This window comes from Apus apus, chromosome 9 (assembly GCF_020740795.1).
Source record: "Apus apus isolate bApuApu2 chromosome 9, bApuApu2.pri.cur, whole genome shotgun sequence".
Classification (NCBI taxonomy): Eukaryota; Metazoa; Chordata; class Aves; order Apodiformes; family Apodidae; genus Apus; species Apus apus.
The window spans coordinates 14,007,065-14,027,603 of NC_067290.1; the positions used below are offsets into that span (position 1 = coordinate 14,007,065).

The 20,539-nt window shown below is 41.9% G+C and overlaps 1 protein-coding gene across 5 annotated transcripts in view; it reads right to left on the reverse strand.

Annotated features, from left to right (window-relative positions):
• Positions 1–761: 761 nt before the first annotated feature.
• The window catches only part of LOC127388110 (6-phosphofructo-2-kinase/fructose-2,6-bisphosphatase 4), a 50,704-nt gene continuing 30,926 nt past the window's right edge, over positions 762–20,539 (reverse strand). For 4 of the 5 annotated variants that reach the window (XM_051627165.1, XM_051627164.1, XM_051627166.1 and 1 more), the window contains exons 6-14: positions 19,860–19,916; positions 19,439–19,560; positions 17,466–17,673; positions 16,752–16,898; positions 16,050–16,154; positions 14,236–14,365; positions 13,805–13,867; positions 11,548–11,612; positions 762–3,614 (exon numbers count right to left, since the gene is read on the reverse strand). In XM_051627165.1, coding sequence (XP_051483125.1) covers positions 3,555–3,614; positions 11,548–11,612; positions 13,805–13,867; positions 14,236–14,365; positions 16,050–16,154; positions 16,752–16,898; positions 17,466–17,673; positions 19,439–19,560; positions 19,860–19,916 — 957 coding nt within the window. In that variant the 3' untranslated portion in view covers positions 762–3,554. Of the gene's footprint in view, positions 3,615–8,260; positions 8,353–11,547; positions 11,613–13,804; positions 13,868–14,235; positions 14,366–16,049; positions 16,155–16,751; positions 16,899–17,465; positions 17,674–19,438; positions 19,561–19,859; positions 19,917–20,539 lie in introns of all 5 variants that reach the window. The other variant, XM_051627163.1, reaches the window with a different exon arrangement.

Consider the following 20,539-nt stretch of genomic DNA (forward strand, 5'->3'; position numbering starts at 1 on the left):
TGGTTACCAACCTAGAGTATACAATGATCAACAAGACATTTACATTTGAGTGCACAATTCTATACCACAAAGTAGTAATTTACTTTGTCCTGCCCCTTCAGAAGGACTAGTACCCCTGCACATGTAATGCCATCTACCTAACCTATAGCTGCACAAAGAATCATAGAATGGTTAAAGTTGGAAGGGACCTTAAACATCATCAAGATCCAACCTCCCTGCTACAAGCAGGGACATCTCCCACCAGACCAAGCTGCACAAGCCTCATCCAAACTGGCCTTGAACACCTCCTGGGAAAGAGCATCACCAGCCTCCCTAGGCAACCAATTCCAGGCCTTACTACCCTCCTGGTGAAGAATTTCTTCTTGCTGCAAACTTGTACTAGAAGGCAGCGTTTTGCTGTTGTTTTTAGCTTTATCAAAAAAGCACCAGCATTTGAGAAACACTAAGAACAGTGTAGCTTTGAGTGTGGATCAGATCTTAAAACAAAAATTAAAGTCTGACCTTTCTCCTTCATTGTGTGCAAATCTTGACTTATATTTATTTAATCCTTCTAATTTCCGCCTCAGTTACTGAGTTTGTTACTTAAATTACAATTATTTGTCAGAGTAAAAGCACCAACAGAGTAAAGTAACTTAGTTCTTATGCCTATGTATGAGCTCCCTTACCCACTTCCAAATGCTGTGGAAAGCTGCTGACCTGCAGGAACACTCACCTGGCACTTCAGCTGCTGTAAATGGGCACAGAAAGAAACACCTCAGCACTCATGTACCATTTGATCTTTATTTCTTGGATCAAAGGTCAAATGATTACATTTGTCTGAAAGATTACGACGAAGGCCAACGATGTAAGAAAAGACAGTTTAATCCCATTTGAGAGACTGCATCTGAGCTAGCAAGTGCATTAACAGTCAGGAGGCAGTAAAATAAACATGGGGACAAATACACAAGGTCAGGACAAGGGTTTTCCTCTCCCTGGCAGGGACGGTTCAGTCAGGAGGTGGGGGACGTATGCAGCTTTTAGACAATAACCTACAGTTCTTGACAGTGTCTTTCCAGAAAGGTGGTTACACCCTGGGAGACCCGGTCACTCCCTTCAAATCAACATTCTTTGTCTGCACTTACTCTCGCCAGCTAGCAATGCTTGGATGCAGTCAGAGATTGAGTACCTTCCTAAAGCAGAACAGACAACTTCGTAACTTTTTTTTCTCTTCAAGTATCAGCATAACAGCTTATTTACACTTGTATACAATTCTTTTTTACTGAACACCCAATTTAGCAAAACACTCATCACAGTAAATTCAAAAGCAGGCTATAAAAATGCCTACTATACAGAAAACATTTAGCCTCGGGATTTTACAGCACCTCTGAAAGTTGAGAAGGGTAAAACAAAGAAAGGGAGAGAGGAGGAGACACCTCAGACGACGCTTGATGAGGCCTCTGGGCTCAGCTCTCACGAAGGGAAACTTTTCCTTCCACCACAGCTCTTCAGTCAGGTCCGAGTTCACAAAGTACCACAGTTTGCTGGTAAAAACTCACTTTTCTAACACAGCCTCCTGGGATTTGCCCTCTGTGACTACAGATCAACTCTGACTTTCTCAATTTATAAACTGTTCACCAGCTCCTGGTCACGGCTAGATGGTGAGGTCTAGAGGAACAAGGGCTGCCTGGAGCACAGCCTGGCTTTCCCACGCTGAACACACAGTAAATCGGGAGGGGAAATTACTTCTACATTTTTGCCATGAAGGTGGCCTTGTTAACTACACAGCAATAAATTATCTTCTCTGAGCAACACTGTGTGGCCTCTCTCCTCACACAATATCTAGGGACATGGCTGAATCAATGAAGATCTGAAATGGGTGCTTCCAAACACATGGATGGCCCACACAAAGCTTTAGACAGCAGCGCTTGAAGCAAGTGTTCCTGGTCATTCCATACCCTCCACATCCCCCTCCTGGCATGGAACCCAGTGACACGGTATGGCTTACTTCCAGAGCTGAATGTATTGCTGAAATTAGCTTATTTAAACAAATCACAACAGCAGCACATTACTTCATAAACTCTGCACAAACAAAAGACAATTTAGCCCTTGCCTGCAAAGCTATGTTATGAGGGCCTGATATTTCACTCAGGAACTGAGGGGAAAAAAACAACCAAACAAACAACAAAACAATCCCAACAACAGACATGGTAAAAGCTCAATTAATTGAAGAGAAGTCCAGCTACCAAAGAATAGTTCTTCTCATTTCAGAACTAAGAGCCAGCAGCAGAGCTGGCAGCTCCCTTCAGTTGTCTGGTAACACACATACCAATACACATTGATTTAGAACAGGTAAAAGGTCGTGGTCTCAACATAGAAAATTCCACTTCTAGCACTGGAGTTTCACAAGGTATAAAAGAGCAGCAAATATTTGGCATAGTGGAAGATGCTTAAAAAACAACACAGGAAAACCCCAAGGCAAGTGCACCATTTAAAAAATAATTTCAGAATTTACCTGGTGTTCTCCTTGCATGAGCTGTTAGTATGGTTAAACTCCACCTAACCTTTTTGTACTGTTTCCTGAGGTATGTATTAAATGTAGCTATAAAAAAGAAACATATACTTTTATGTTCAACTTCATTTCAAAAACTGCCTAAGGAAAAAAAATAAAAATCACAGCACTAATAGCACAAGCAGCTTCTCTCAGCCCTTGACAGTCTGAATCCTTGTCCCCTTCTTCCCAGTCTCAAGAAAAGCTGCTCATCCCCTCCATTAATGAGCAGAAAAGTTGTCTCTGTCTCTCCATTCTTTACTGGGCTGCAGCTATACTAGACTCAGGTCACCCACTTAATACTGTGTCTTCCACTGCCCTCCAAAGTACAGCTGCCCCCTGGAAAAAGTAAAAATCCTGCTAAAACAGTAGAATCTTTCAGGTAGAGAATGTAGCTTTAATGCTTTTATTTTTTCCAGGGAAAGTCTCCCCAGTTCAGAAAAAAAATTAAGTTGTGGCTGGCACACCTAAGCTCACCTTAAAGCACAGAAAAGCTCTCAGACCTGACAGGATTAACCATGTAAAGTAGTTTTGCAACATGAAGCCTCCAATGCTCAAAATGTAGAATTTCATCTATGTTAAATACGTCATCAGAAAAATCTCCACATAATTATAGGCATTCATTCACAGTAAAAATAAGAAGAACTCTCAGAAAAACAATTAAAAAAAGAAAGTAAAATCTAGTTAAAATCTGACAGTAAAACTGACACGGGCAATTAACCATCTTGCAGTATCCACAGATGAACAATAAAAACCACTGAAACTGCACAAATTTACATACAAAAAATCTAAACCCAAGTCTCCTCTGCTTCCCACAAAGCTCTGTACTGATACCTTTCAGCACTGGGAGTTATCCACACCTGCACCTTTTCTCCCAAGAGGCAGGATCACATTGGCAATGTCCAGAGGTGAAGGGAGGCGTGCGGCCCCGCAGCCTGCTCGGCAAAGCCTTCGCCATTCTCCTGGGCCTGAGCTGCTCCTTCACCCTCTGGTGCTGGAGGAAGGGCTGCCACCCCAGGAACCAGAGCTATAGGTGGTTGGGTACTGTCCTCAAAGCTTCTTCTCTCGACCGATCCACACCTACATTCTGCAAATTGAAAGAGAGAAAAGGGTTTAAAACAAGGGTCTCGTGGGCAGCTGTGGGTGTGCTGAACACAAGGCAAGAAGATCAGCATAAAAGATAATGGTTATTGCCTCACAATGGTTTGTGACACACAAGGAAAGGTCTCAGCCCATGAGCAGAAGTCAGAAGCCAGGCTTAGACCTCGTCCCAGCTGCTCTATTCTCTGCAGAACCCAAGTCCCTCAGATGCCTCAACACAGGCTTCCTGCTGCCAGGGAAAAGCATCTCTAGGACACGTATCTCACCAGGTCTGGCAGGACAACTGGTTTCCACTACACCACATGCAGGCCACAATGTTACGGGGTTTTAAGACTTTTCTTCCCTCAACCACTATTTTAAACCACATTTTTTTAATCCACTACCTCTTCTAGTCATTATGCACATAGTATAAGAAGAAACAGAACCAAGCAGCAAAGGTCATAAACCACATAAGAACTGATAATATCTGGAGGGAGAACTGATAAAACCTGGAGCCTGTCTCCCCCTGCTTTGAGCACGCTGCAGGACATGACTCCCTAACACCAGCAGCTCTACAGCTAAGCTGCTTACAGACAGGATCAGAGTAAGTTTCTGCAAGGACTTAGAGTAACTCCATGAAGAGCTGGTAACATAAAATCTAAATGCACTTCAGGATGCACAGGCATGCTGGCAGATGTCACACTGACACCAGACACCACTTCAGTGGTTTTATAGCTGCATCTCTCAAGAGTTTACTTTGAAAACAAGTCTCTTCAGTCCAGCTCAAGGAAGAGCCCCACTAGCACACAGCAAGGGGCACTCTCAGCACACACTCTCAGACAGCACACACAACTCCACCAGTTAAAATGCAACTTTAAAAGCAAGTAATTCTGCTCTCCAACCCCAGTTTCTAGAATTTTCAGCCATTTATTATGAAAACAGCTAATAAACAAGCAGCACCAGATTTCATCTGGGTGTTGAAATGTGCCATTGTGGCTTTGACCCTTACCCATTCTCCTACATTAGTGTCAGCCCCCTCCCACCAGCCTTCAAACCCTTGAGTAAGTCACTCTTTTCCACCATGAACATACCACACCAAGGTTTCTGAGCACACACACAGGAATGCTGCTGGGCACAGTCTTCAAAGTCCTGGACAACTCTGCACCCACCAGCACACTGCCCAGGTCACTCTCTGACTTTTCTCTTGGAAGGAAAGAAAAGCAATAACCCTATTTCAGAAAGAATTTTCTACAAGTAGCAACTCTTCTGCAGCAAAGGACACGCAGAAAGAGTCAGCATCTGTGTCTAAGAACTTGAGGAGACTTGGCAAATCAAGTCACACTTTGCATATATGCAGACTCTACATGGGGAGAAAGAAAACAAAACCACAAAACAGGCTGGCATTTGTTTGTATTTTTCTTAGCAACTGATGCAACATATTCAGAAATTCCTTGGGACTGTGGAGGTATCTCCACAGGCACTCCAGGAATATTGGCTGAAATCTTTTAAGCTGAGCATCTGCTGTTGATTCAAAGAAAATTAAATGGAGCATGAAATGGAACATCAATATGCAGGAATCCAGAGGTACTAGAAATTAGTCCACAAGCAGCAAGAACTAGACAGCTATAACATGAAGCTAAAAGGAAACAAGGTGGTTGAGACAAAACAAAAGATACATCTTATTTAAGATGAAAGCAACATCTTAGTGACTGAGACAGACCCAAGAGGGAGTATCAGTACATAGGCTAGAAAGATGAAAGCAAAAGTGCTTCAATTTAAGTAAAAGCAAAGGAGAGCAGGCTGTAGGAGCAACTCACACTGTCACACTGAAGAAAAAAAACTCCATCTGGGATAAACCCTAATAAATACACCCCAGGGCTTACTAGGCAAACAGAGTATCTAACTGCAGAGCAAGTGCACTGAAGCTTGGAAAGGGACTAATATCCTCATTAATGGTAAATGGATTCCTAGGAATCATGTTAGCTCTCCACACCTGCAGAGCCAGGGAAACACAGGAGTGGGAATAAAAACAACACACACCCTTTTAAAATGCTTTTTCTACCAAGGCACATGGGCACTCCCTTGATCAGGGGCTTGCTGTGTCCAGACCTGCTCCCCAGGAGCAGTCTCACCCTGCCCTGCACAAGGGTCCATCATACCCAATCCTCTATGCAAAAACTCAAAAACACAGAGACTAACCCAAATACACTCTCACACCACTGTTCCTCCTCCCCTCATTACACTCCTTCCCCTCTGCTTTGCATTTTTTTTTTTTCCTACAGAAGAGAGCTTCCCACAGAAACAAAGTGCTGTGGTTTCCAAACAGGACAGACTCTGCCATTTCAGTTTAATTTTGGATAGCTACATGTGATAAGCAGCAAAAGGGGAAGATTTCACATGAAGACTCCTCTAGGGAAGAGGGCTCTGAAGGGCACAGGAGCCACGAAGGCAGCCAAAGCAGCAGTTAGTAAGGGCTCTGCACAGATGAACAACCAGCACAGGCAAAAAAAGAGAAATAAAATCACAGTATAAACAATCCAGTACTCTTATCAACCAGCCTCCCTCAGCAACTGTCACTGCTGCTTCCTGCCCAGCCTCAGGCCCGTCTTTTACTAAGAAAAGCAGCCAGAGGGGACTATTAAGCAATCATGCCGTAACAGGAGACCCCTTGGGCTGCAGAACTGCTTTTAAATATCCACTTCACTCAGCACAAGGAGCATTATGCTCAGCAAAGGGAACACCCTGCAGCCTCGGGAAATGGGGCTGACCCCGAGGACTCTGGGTGCTGCCACCACTTCTCCTCCTCCCCACCCTCTGCCAGCCACAGCTGCAGCAGGCAAGCCCAGCTTTCCTCTCTGACCAAGCTCCTGCCCCTTCCATCTTCCTCCTCAGTTTTCTCCAACAGCCCAACCCATTCGTTTTTGAGCAGCAAAACTCACTTTTTCCACAGCAGATGCCTGTGCAGAATTTGACATCATCAAAAACATAATGAGTTTAAATTTGCACAGCATTTCTTTCCTGAGGTGTGGCCTGCAGAGGTGACAGCACTTGGAGCAGTCTCAGCTCCTCAGTACCTGACTATGGACAGTGTCCCCATGACCCCTCTGAGACACCACCTCAATTGCCAAGTAAAAGCACCCAGACTCACTAATTGATATGTGTGAGTGGGCACTGTAGGCTCAGAGATCCTCCTCGGTGGCTTTTTTCCAGGCCAAGCACATGCCAATAGGCTGGGGCAACAAAAAGTGACAAAACACTCCCATGTCATGGTCACAACAGAGAGAGGAAAATAATACAGGTTCCCACCAGTCCCAGCCCATCCTGGGACACTGGTTTAACTGCAATACCAAGGGGTACAGGCCAGGCAGATATTTGGTTGTGTCAGACATTCCTGATTGCTATAAACCTCTGAAAACATCAGTGTAATTTTACAAGTGCAGATATGCAATGCTGCTTCTCCAAAATCCTGCGGTTTGAAAAATGTATCACCTGAGAAACCAGATAGAAACTTCCCACAACACACTGTGCTTGCTTACTTTCAAGACTAAAAGACCCTCAGGAAACAGTTCCAGTACTCTTGTGATTTTCTGCCTTTCCCAGACTCGATGGTAGCTCAGCAAAGCTGCTGCCATCACTGCCTGGCTTTGCCCACCAGAGCACCACAGAAAGAGGAGCTAAGCCTTGGCACCACCACTCCAACCAGCCACACTCAGCCCCAGCCTGTGAAAGGTTCAGCTGTAATTCAGTCTACGGTGCTCACTCTGACAGTTTGAGATCCCGCACCTGCAGGAGGGAAGAAAACCCTCCGATTTCCATCCCCCTCGAGGCAAGTCACAACCCAGCTATGAAACAGACCAACTCTGCTTCCACATTCTGAAACACTGCTCACTGTAGCTGAGATAAAATCTGGGTACAAAACATACAGAGCAGAGCTTGAAATGCACCATCACCCATATCCATCCAAGAAGCAGGAAAAGAGGAAATTCAAAATCCTTCTGCCAGCAGGCAAACCCTAAAGCCTGGTTAATGCAGAACAGCTGTTAAGAAGAGTTGAGTATTAAAAGCATTTATACACATTCCTGTAGCTTGAATAATTGCTCTGGAACGAAGTGAAAACTTGCTGCCCTCTTCACAAAGCACATCATTAATTAGCACATCTAAAGCTCTAGTGCTATGGATCAGCAGGATTAAGGTTTTACAGTGACTATGGATTATTTTATGCTACACAGCAGTCCAATCACTCCCAAGGGCACTGAAATAGATAATTCTGGTGCCTAGAAAACACACTTCAACTTTGTCTTATCTCACACAGGATGTTGTGTTTCATGGCTTTCATAAACACACTGCAACTGACATGAAATGATTGCTGGCTGTTAAAATAAAGCTTCATGCTGCAGGATCTTTAAATCATATCAATTTACAAACACAGCATTCCACTGAGAGCCGATCAATGTTTGGTAACTCATCCACAATAAATTAACCAGTGCAATATAGCTTTATTGTGATTTGATTTTTTTCTTTCAAGTCATGTGCTGTACAGACATTTGGTTTGAGTTTTGAGCTGTTGGGCTTGGGTGGGGCTTTTTTTATTTCAAAGTGATTGGAATGATTAGTTTTTAATTTTATTTTGAAGTAGTAGGATGAAAACTGCACCCCAAGTTCGATAGTTGATCAGCACACAGGATTCACTGATGAGCAGGGACTGTTACAAGAGCGTCCTCAGGAGGTCTGGAAATGTCTACATTCTGTATAATAATAAAAATACAGGAGAATATTTATCATGCAGCAGTAAGAGCAACAACAATACCAACTAGAGTCCTTCACAAGTATACAACTGCATTTATTTAAAAGCAGAGATTTTTTTAACCCCCCATACCCTGAGCAGGAAGCAGACTGACAGCTGGTTGGTGTTCCAGAACTAGACGTCAGGAAAACATATTTACAGTAATTGCTGATCCTATGCTGACAATATCACCAAAAGCTCAAGTCATTCACGTTTAGGAAGAAGCCTTTTACAAGCCCAAGCAGGAATCCACTTCAACACGTGCTTCAGCACATACACATCAATCCACTGAGTAACTTCCAGTGCTTTGCTGAACTATGCCATGTACTTCTTCCCAAAGGAAGACTTCAGTACTTATGTTACAATCAATGTACCACACCCAACAACATAAAAACATCTTTTCTCAGACACCTTGACCATTCAAGACTGATCACATCAACTACAACTCACCTCATTTAGCAGAGGCTGTAGAAAACAAAAAATTATATTCAATGCAGCAACTTATTCAAAACCAAATGAAACCAAGACAGCAGTGCAGCCAAACCCTGGCACTAGGAAGCACAGCTCTGAGCGCAGCTGTGCAGAACCAGGCTCAGAAATCACACCTGCTGTGGTGCCACTGCATGCAAGTCCCAAAGACTGTGCCAGTACTGTTCTCCCTGCTACCAAAAAAGCAAACTATGATAAATTGCTCTGAAGTTCCTTCCAAGATCTTCTCTAAGATTTGGCCCATTTTAGGTCAAACAATTGCCAGATTTTCAAACCGAGCCAAGGGGCTTCACTAGTCTGATTTGAGTCACACTGTGGTAAGCAAACTGCATTGTCACTAACATCTTCCTCTCCCTTTTCCCTCACAAACTCAAAAAGGAGACCTCAGTTTCCTGCAGTCTCCTCATCTGTCATTCACTAAGACAGAAGTGCAAAGTAAACGTTTTACCCCAGTGCTCGTTTTCTGGCCCAAAGAGGGCACCCAAACAACAGCTGAAGTAATTCTTCTGAATTCCACTCAGTAAAAAGCCTGCAGAGTCCTTCATTTGAAAAGGTCAGGAGCTTAGGCCACTACAATGCTGAGGAACACAGGGCTTTCATCCCCTTCAGACAAATCATCATCACACAATGAAGTTTACACATACTACAAACAAAAATACTCTAGTGCTTTGCCTGCATCTCTGCCATGTGAAAGCAGACGCCTTCAGCTGAAGCCCAAAAGGACAGCACTGTTCTAAAACACAGACTGCAAATTACTTGTGGGGGCACAGAACAGTGCACTGGGCAGCTCTTCATCAAATAGCTTCGTTGTTTAACAACGTTATTATCTGTGACGCTGCATTTAATTAATAGTCAATAGACTATTTGAAAATTCAGTTTTACAGAAGTAATTAACATTTTAGTAGGTGATGAAAATGAAAGCTTTTGAAGTTTTCCTAGTCCTCTGAGCAGGATTTACATGTAAACAGGATCAGCTCAGTCCTGCATGAACAGCATGTTAAGCACGTTAGCAACCACATTGAACTGGTCTAGGCTTCTCTGGGAGCAGAGGGAGAACAGTGCTTGGGTTTTTTATATAACAATGCCTCTGCTCCTTTTTCTCCCTCTTTTTTTTTTAGTTCTTTAACTCAAATTATTTCTGTTCTAAATTAACAGCTTTGTGTCTTTGTGTCCACTGCAATGCAACTATCTGCATGATCCCCTACACACATCTGAAATACAACCACCCCACACCAATGTCCATATGGCCACATCACTTGCTAGATGAGGTAAGAGTCACTTGGTGATTGAGGCAGAGCTTTCCCCCCAAAAACAAACACCTTCAGTTAGATTAAGTGCTATTTCTCACAGCAATCCCCAAGGCACCTTCACAAGCTGTAAACTCAGCACCAGTATTTTATCAGCCAAACTGAAGATGTTCAATCAATCTACGTTATTCAGATGGATAACCTAACACCTGCTCTAAGGCTTCCTCATTTATTTTCACCATGATTCTCCAACACCTTTTAGGTGCTGTGGAAACTGAATGGATTTCCTAAACCTAATAAATCAAACAAAGATAGCAAATTGGTAGGACAGAATGATGAAGGAGAAATGGGAGGAGAGAGGAAATACGCAACGTGACTAAGTAACAGAAAATGTCCTGGTTGTGAACGACCAAAAGTCAGTATTTTCAGAATACCAGTGTCACTAAAACAAAACTTCTTTGCAGACCCCTACAGTATGAATTCTGCATAACTGCCACAAATGTGTACCCTCACAGAAGTAGGGCATTTTGTGTCACATACTTTACTGAATACACACATAAACCCCACATTTATCACTACATTCCTTTTCAACATAAACCACTGTTCTGCAAGCCACCTTTTTTCTCACATTACCAAGCTGACTTAATTCCCTAGCAGGCATGGCTCAACCTCAGCTGGCAGCAGTGCCATTCCTAATAGCACTAGCATGAGGGTCTGCAAGGGAACCAGCCATTTTTCATCATGGCACATTTTACATAACTTGCATAATGCAGCAAAGGAAGAGCAGTGTGTGAGCAGCAGAGGCAACCTAAGCTCATGCCAACATACCGGAGCACACAGAACCTGTGCCTAACACAGGGAGAGTGCAAAGCTGCTGTGGTCTGAAATCTTATCTCCACTTACATTTTATGAATACACTCAATTTTCTTTTCCCCAGGCATTCTTGCTATCTCCTGAGATCCAGTCTGCCCCTCCAGCTTTGGCTTAAAATACAGGTGGCATCATGAGTTCCCCTTTTTCATACACCAATGATCACAGTGATGAAAAAGCTTATGATTTCATTATTTACTCTCTCCAAAATAAGCATGGCATTCATAACAATGTACTTTTTTACTACAGACTAATTCTGCTGGATGACAAAGACCGGGATAACTTTATAGAGGTTTTAGATTGATACCTTATCTTCAAATTCTCATTCATTTTTTGAAGATAAACTACTCCAGCTAGAGCTCATACATAAGATAGGTTTGCTCAATAAAATCAATCTTTTTCCCCCGTCACAGCAAAATGGTAGTAAAGCTTGATATGTAAAATTAAATACACTCAGCTGAGTTATTGAATCACTTCTGACCACAAGGACAATGGGAATCAGCTCAGATAGCACATTACATCCAGTTCTCCAACTTGAAAAATATTCTTACCTCAGGTTTATCTCTGTGTGTGTTTACAGCTTCAACATTCAGGAATATAGATTCTACTTTACATCCTGTTGATGGAAAACACATTTTTAGAATTGGTTTGCTTTAAAAATGAAGTTATAGTGAAGAGGCAATTGAATTTTCGAGTTGGTGAAGGTTAATCGCTTCCCCCTTCTGATTCATATTAGTCTCCCAAATTCTGATGAGCTCAAGTTATTGAAACAAATCTATTCCACCAGGATGAACATTACCCTCAATCTGATAATCCATCTCCTATTCTCACCTTAGCTTGAAGTTTATTATCTTTTAAACAAAATCCCATTTTTAAACATAAACAAACAACATTCAGTCAGAAAGTTCTTATTCGTATCTTTTTTGTTTTCTGAACACACTAGACTTCTTAGAATTTCCCTGTAAAATAAATGCTGCTCTTATTTTTTTAAAACATGAACATTTTTATGAGAAAGTACGCTGTGTGTTGTTAGCAACCTCATTCCTCTAGGCGTGCAAAACAGCATTTTAACACCCAGTTAAATGGAACTTTAAAGTTGGCTTCTGGAAAGGAACTTCTCCTTTTCACCCAAAAATTGAAAGCTCCAGAGAAGTAAGAAAAACAACCAGTGAGAAGAGACAACTATTACTCAGGCAATATAAACTGGCTCATATAGAGAATTATAATTATTCAGTACATTGTGGACACACCATTTTAAGCAATATCTGATTGCCAGACAGTGCCCTGGCTCACACAAACATGACTTTTATAAGCTACCATGACCCTTCACAACACAAATGGTCAGATTCCTCTAATACACCACAGAGTCCCTCCCCCTTCTGTCACGAGTAGGTTTTCCAATTTTTCAGCTCACTTATTTCCTGCAGTCATAACACAGGATTACTACATAACAGAAAAAGGTGATTTTATTCCTTATAAAGCCACTGCACTTCAAAAAATAATACAAATTAGTAAGTCAAATGTTTGCCTTTCCTTAGTGAAGCCTATTCTGAGAAAGCCCATTTGTCATGACCACCAAACAAACACTGCACAGGGCAGCATTCAGAGAGAGAGTCAACAAGGATCAGATTTTAAGGAGGAACAGTGCACATCTCCCACTGGAGGAGGGCCCCAGTCATCCTTCTGTTCACAGATCCATTGGGATCCCTGACAACACGCAAGAGCAATCCCTGCTGCTGGCAATTCCTAAGGACTGGTTACACAGCAGACACACTTCCACAGAGAGCTCTCTCTCCTTACTGCTAGCTGAGTTTAAGACCTAAAAAAATATCCTACAGAGAGCTTTAAATATAAACTCCAGGGACATGAGTTACTCCGCAGTAATGACAATGTGCATATTCCCAACTCATTTTTAATTTCTAAGATGCAGTTTCTCTTTCCTGTGAGTTCCCACACAGACAACATCTACACTGGATTGTTGGGTAAAAGTCTAATTTTTCCTAATCCAACTGTCAGGCTGTTACAGATGTTGGGTGGGAACAAAGCTAGCTTCAAACACCAGGAAGAGCAAACCCCTGAGGGAGGTGCTACCCCAGGACAGGATTAGCTGGAAGGTAGGAAATACACTGTGTTTGATGCTGCATCCTGCCTCACTGCAGCCAAGTGACACATCAACCTGAGATAATGCTAGAGAATATTAGTGTATAAATAGTTTATGCAGCCTTTGTATTTTCACATTCCAAAAAAGTAGGTTGACTGAAATGTGCTAATCAGACATATGTATCAAACACTTTCAAAAAGAGACAGGGCATTTCTTTCACCGAATTCTAAAGGACAAAGACAGTATTTTGCACCACTTCTTTTCCTTTCTCCTTTAGTGGGTGGGTAAACACTGCAAACATTCAGGCCCTCTTAAAATTTATGACCTCTTAAAATTTATGAGCTGTCACCCAACTGAAAAAAAAAAAAAAAAAACCCACACCAACCCCCAAACAAAAACCTCTCTGTGGAAACAGGCTGAGAATAGCAAGTCAAGAAAACCCAGTTTCCAAAAAACTGACCTTTAAAAAAAAAAAAAGTTTTAGCTGTTGTGCATCTCTGTGTTCAGAACTCCATCCTGCCATGCAAGGCTGGGAACACCAGGTGTCACCAAAGCACAGACGATTATAACTGCAGGATATCACAGCAGCTAAGTGAGAAAAATCTCTTGGGACAGATTTCGCAGCGTAACATCTGTTACTTGTCTCAGTTTGATTTGAAACTTAACAAAAGCCGAAGTACTTATACATTATGATATACTTTACTCACCATAAGCCACCGGGGTTAGCTTTAAGACAGTATGCAGCGGGCACTTCAGGTAAGGCAGTTGTTCTGAGACAAACAACAAATTACACATGAAATACATACTAGAAAACCACTTTGCTTTTCCATTCTATTACCAGCCAATCAATTAAGAGTCGTTTTTTATCAGACACTGTATGTTTTGTTCCTTAGCACTACTATGCAAACAGCTGCAGAAAAACAAACATTACAGCCTTTCAGGTGAGAAAGGGCTCAATAAACATCAACTATGAAGTAACCTGGCTAGGTCAAATACAAAAAAAATACACTTACATACTTGTCCAGCACAACCATCCTCTGATGGTAAGAAAATTGTTAGAATTCACCATTTGGAACTTTAAACAGTAATTATTATTTTTTTTTGATGGACCATTTTTAATAAATCAAGAAAGACTTACCTGCAGGCTTGTCAAGAAAATAGGCGAGCAGACAGCGCATGACAGCTTGGTGACATATGACAAGCACATTTTCCTGCCTTTCAAGTTCCATAATTACTGGCTCCAGCCTCTGAACAAGATCTTCATAGGACTGGGTGGGGAGGAGAAATGCACAGCACATGAAAAAGGGAAAACTCTTTGAACACTGTATGTACATACAGTTAATCTTACTTTCATGTTACTCATTGTCTAAGTGGTATATTAGTGCACAAATACTGTCGCAATAATTTTCCTTAAATTAAGAACACAGTCCAGGTCTTCCAGACTATCAGAGAGCATGCATATTACAAAAACGCAGCTCCCCTCATGGAAAAGCTTTATTAAATTAGTTGCTAGGATCAAGAATTTCCACAAAATCCCTAGAATTTAGTTCACAGCATCTGCAAATGCACAGGTTAAGTCTTGCACATTATTTTCCATAGCCCATCTTCAAAAGCATCTCCATTCCAAGCAAAAATCTGGAAAGCCCAGTCTGCAGCCAAGCAGTTCACAGAGCCTGACTTGTTCAGGCTACCCTATAAAAACAAACCCTATGGGCTTGATGGGCTGGCCTGGAGGTGGCAGCCCCCATCCCATCAAAGAGCTACAAAAGCAAGGAGGCTGGAATTCTCTTGCAGCCTGCCCTGCACCATGCACGGGTAAAGGGCAGGGTTTCCCCACATGTGTATGCTGAAGTTCATTTTCACTCACACAGTAAAGACATAACTTGCAAAATGTGTCACGAGTTGCATACACAGGATGACAGGATGACAGCACATCACCCAGCAGGGCAAGGCATGATGGCAACTGAGAGCCTTTGCCCAGTCCCAAGGCAGGGAAGGGGCTGCCAGGCAGGGAAGGGGCACTCCTGGGTCAGAACTTGGCAGGAGAAACCTGGCAGTCCCCAGCCAGGCTGAGCAAACCCCTGCCACCAGTGCTGGCCACACAGAAACTGCCTTTGACAAACGACTGAGAGATCAACGCATCACCCCAAGGCAAGGAGGCAGTTGGAAATGTTTGTTGCCATCCTAGAGGATGGCATCAGTCTGGAAAACAAACACTCCTTGTTCCAGTGGATTAGGAGAACTCTGCAGCTTCATGACTGCCTCATTAGTGAGACAGGGGTCACACCCGCAAGAACAGGGCTCTTGCCACAAGCTGCCCTTAGCACAGTGATTACTCTTGACTGCTGAGGAAAGAAGACCTCAGAGCTCCACTTCCTCCAGACACAAACAGCTGTTCCAATTACTCCTCCTCCCTGAATCCTCAGCCTTCAGCACCCAGCCAGGCCCTGAGACCATCTGGTAACTGCAGCGCTGTAATGGCTTTGCTTTAGGAAAGCTGTCAGCAAGCTATTTTCCCAGAGGCAAGGAGTCTATTACAGTGAAAGACCAGTGTGGCTACAGATTTCCACAGCATTTCAGCCAGAACTGCAGGGAAAACAGCCATTATCTACAGCAGGGGTGAACAGGAAAAGGCAATCCTGGCAGTATGTTTGCATATGCAATAGTTTAAAGCCCTGCAATCACTCTTCCTGCTTTATCACTGCAGGACCTGCACAGAAACGATGCCCACAAGATTAAAGCTCCCAGTTGTTTTTCTAAACCTGTTGTTTTCTTTTTCAAGCCCTGAATCTAATTAAACGGTCTGGGATCAATCCTTGCAAGCTCCTGTGTGTTTTCCCCTGGAGAAAGCAAAGACTAACCTTTACATTAATTATAAAATGTATTTTCTCCTTCCTAAAGCCAGCGTGCCTGTCTACAAAAGGACCTTCACTCCAAGAAAGAACAGCATACCTCTCCTTTAGGGTATCTGTATCTGTATTTGTCTTGGTCTCTCAGTGCAAATTCAAGCGGATAATTTTCCTGTATTTCTTCATATGTCATTTCTTCACACACTCCCTATTGGTAATAAAAATAATTAAACCCATGTAGTCTCAGCAGTGCAAAAAGCAGATACCACTCAAATAAAGCCATATACATAAGCAGCCTTTAATAACTGTATTTTGTTAGTCTGACACTTAAAAGACAAAACTGTCACACACAATGAACAGGACTCTCACTTGGACTCGGATGTGGTTAGAAGGAATCATTAAACCCCTGTACAAGTGAAGTTACAAACATGGGCAAACAAGGTCACTAAGCAAGGTCACATTCTATTTATTGCACCTGCTTCTATTATCTCACAGCTCCAGTTAGAAAATGCCAACAAGCAATGCTTCTTTTCTGTCCAACCCCCACCTATCAAAAATTTCATAGCATTGTGGCTCCTACAGGGCAATGTCTTACTGGGAAAGAAAAACCAAGACTAAATTAATTATGGCAAATTTTAATAAAATGTTTAGCCTTTTTAACAGGAATTAATGACAATTTTTTCAGCTTCTAGAACCAGCTTAAATTACTTTCCATCCCATAAAAGGCCTATCATTACAAAATTAAGTATGTACTTCATAGCCCTAGCAAACAAAGCAACTTTTAGACATTTAAAAAAGAACTTACTGCATCTATCTCATTCAAAACCTTCCACTGCTCATAAGGCACTCCCAAGGCTTCAGCAGTCTGAATTGTCCTTTTCATCTGGCTGGTCCAAACTTTCAGATCTTTGATATTTTGCTCATTAATAAATTGTGCCAAGCTTTTGGCAAACTGAAAGAAAAAAACATGAGACACTGGATGAGGACTCAGAGTAACACACTGTGTTCAGTTTGCAACACACAGGCTCTAGCCTCTGTAAATTCATTGTAACTTTTCCAAAAAGCTCTGTCAAAGTTTTTGTAAAGAAATACAACACTTTCTGTTAAGTCAAGAGGGACAGGGGAGGGAAGGAAAGGAGTACAAGACAAAAGTGTTCTGCAGTTCCTATCTTTACCTGCAGGAATTTTCCTTTAAGCTTTAACCTGTGAACCTTCCCAATTATCCAACAAGTCATGATTTTACAAAAATTAAGTTAAAAATAAAGCCCTCTTGGCAACTGCCTTCTCCTGTAGGATAAAAAGGAATTTCAACCAACAGAATGGCAAACAGATAAAAGAGCATGTACCAGATCACAACATACACAGTGTTTCCATTCAGTTTCTACTACCCACATACACAACTAAAAAAATCCTCCTTAAACACGTTAAGAGGAAAAGGGTGTAGAGGAAGAAAGCTGTAACCACACATCACAGACTGCAGACATGCACAGACACACACACTTGTTCAGCAGGTACATACTTCTTTCCCTCTGACAGACAGCCCAGGATCTCCTCCTATTCTCCCTTTCAGATTGAGTTCACTTTCCCCATGTCGACAGAGGTAGATTGAGCGAGGAGTGACATGGATATTCATGAGGTAGTAGACAATCCGGCTCTGGATGTGATCCATTACTCTGTTCACAAGGTAACTCCTTCCGACATCCATAATTTTAATATAAGAAAGATCCCTTTCACAAGCAAACAAACAAAAGGTAAGATTCCACATAGTTTCCATCAGCATGTACCACAATCTTCCCACCCTCCCTCTCGTTATAAAACAAAGGGGCAACAAGCCAAGGCAATAAACAACCCCTAAGTTACCCATGGGATCCTAAGAGACAATGCAATACTCCAAAGGTACAGGATGAACTCTGTTCCTTTCATGGATTAGCTGCTCGCTTCACTTTCTTTTCTGTTCCCTTTACTTGCTGCTCTTTGTTTCTCAAATCTAGATCCTACCCTTGGAAAAATACAGCCCTCCCACTGGAAGGAAGATACAGTGGAATCATTCAACTGAGGCTTGCAGTTACTTCATCTAGTGGGAGGTGTCCCTGCCCAAGGCAGGGGGGTTGGAACTAAATGATCTTCAACATCCCTCCAACCCAAACCATTCTGTGATTCTATAAGCTCTGGTAGTTTCATGAAGATATGCAGGTATTTTCCGAGACTAGATATTCTTCTCCAGGTTACAAACATTCCCCCACAGCAAGTATTTGTCTGATTGCACCTAGGGGTCAAAAGACACCATGACGACATCTCAGTTAACCCTTGCAGAGAAACTACAGCATCAGAAGGGACTAGCCTGAAGCAAGACATTTTCTCAACTATTCTACCAACAGCTACTTATTTACAATACTGTAATTTACCCCACCCCTATCTTCCCTCAGCATCAGACAGGTTATAATTTCAATTTTCACTCCTTATTCTTTCTCATCAGAGTTATCATTTCAAAGTAGCATCCAGTTTAAATGAGGAAAAAAGTCTAATAAGCTGAAAATAACCACTACTGGTTATTTTCAGATAGTTTCAATAGAACTATTAGTTTCTAGCGATACATTTGAGTCATCAGACCACAATAAAACAAGAAAACTTCTCATAAAACCAATCAGAGCTGATAAGAAGCAGCATCATCACCTCATCTCTGACAGCATTTTTTTGGAGTTAATCATTACTATTTTACCCGGGCACAACCACTAGGTACATCACAGAAATTACATGCATGAACTGGTCTGATTGAGCCAGCTGCACACTGCTTACACTCAATTGCATCAAAGTGCAGCTCAGCCTTCTCTACAGCCCTGGTCCTGAGACAAACCAGAGCACCCAGCACGGGTGCAGCTTGAAATCCCACACCAAAATCCTGGCCTGCAGCAAAAGAAACAGGGCTCCCCCCCACATGGTTCATCAGCACCTCAATTTCAAGTGTTGAAAAGGAATGAAAAGCAGACAACTGCTTTGGCATGAGGGCAAATAACCTAGCTAAGAAAGCTTCTCACAGTCCTGCACCTGAAGGATGATTTGCAAACACAAATAAATCAATTTAGAAGTAATTTTTAAGACTGCTGTGTTCAAAATTCACCTTAGCCATGTCAACAAGTTTTGCTTACAAATCACTCAGGTCTCTCCTGTGTACTAAAACAAATACCACTACAGCAAGTCAGGAATAAAGTCTAAGTGCTGATTGTATCCCAGAAGAATCATACCATCCTCTAAGTGGGAAAATAAAAAATAATATAATCCCAGGTGGACTCATTAGCCAATTTTCCTCAGGCAAACAAGTTTCCAAGCTACAGCCCCAGAGTCAACTCTCTCTGACTTGCCAAAGGAAAGAGAGCTCAAGCCATTAAACAAACAGGACTAGAAAGCCCTAATCCCTGACATGGGATGCTCCATCCTCTACGGAAACATCTTAAAACAGTCCAGTTGCAATAGCAGTATTATTTCATCCCTTACTTGTCAAGAGTTTCATCTAAGGTCTCATATGAGTTCTTGTAGCACTCTATTCTTTTCATGAAGTCTTCTGTTGCTTCATCATTACTACAATCAACATAGTCAGGACTACCCAGCTTCACTTGCTGTATAAAGTAAAAACAGGAGAGTAGTACTTAAGTTTATTTCCCTTTATAACAGAAGTTTAAAGAAATAGGACAGGGGAGAACACAACACAAAAACTTATATGCTGGAAGTTAATTAAAATATATGTAAAGCAAAAAGAGCTATTCTTCATAGAATTAAACTTCTGAGTCAGTATACATGTGGATAGGAAAATAAATAAAAGGTGTTCCATTAATGGGAGCTAATGTACTTCTAAAAATACTGAGCTAGTTTAAACCTCTTGACTTTAAGCAGTTAAGGCAAATTTCCCTATACTCACCACAATGTTTGCAGCAATGACCTCTGGATCTACGCATACTGACTCAACAAAAAAAGTCTTCAGTCCAAACAGAATGTGTGCAGAAGGAAGAAAGAAAGAAGATGCATTAAAACACCTCTGGAAACCAATACACACTAGCATCATGTTGCCCACTTCCACACTAACCCCCTTCTAATGCCTTAAGCTTTCCTTCATTTATTCAGAATGTTTCTCCAGGCTATCTCAGTAGAAGTTGTTGACTTACCACTCCCTGAAGCATCATGCTCTATCCTATTTTCCCCAACAATGCTTGTAAGTGGAAACACTTCACAGTGAGAAAAATTTAGGATGGAAGAGGAAGAAATTAAGGGGCAGGATGCAAGCTCAGCTATACAAACAGTAATTAATGCTGCTGAAATAATAAATTAGAAGCCTTTCAACTAATGGAGTGGCCTCACTTAAAAGAGGTTTGGGTTTTGCTGCCTCAAAGGTAAATGAAGATGCAAGTTTAGAGGAAATGGAAGATTACTGAACAGCTAAATGCAAAACCATCCTGGACAGAAGGTAGAAAGCCCCAAAAAGTATCTGGTTTGTGCAGAACTAATTATGTGTTTCAGCAGCAAAAAGCTGACCTGCACTAAGAACCATATTTTAAATAGTTCCTGCTGACAGGACACTCAGCATTACAGATCCAGGATAAC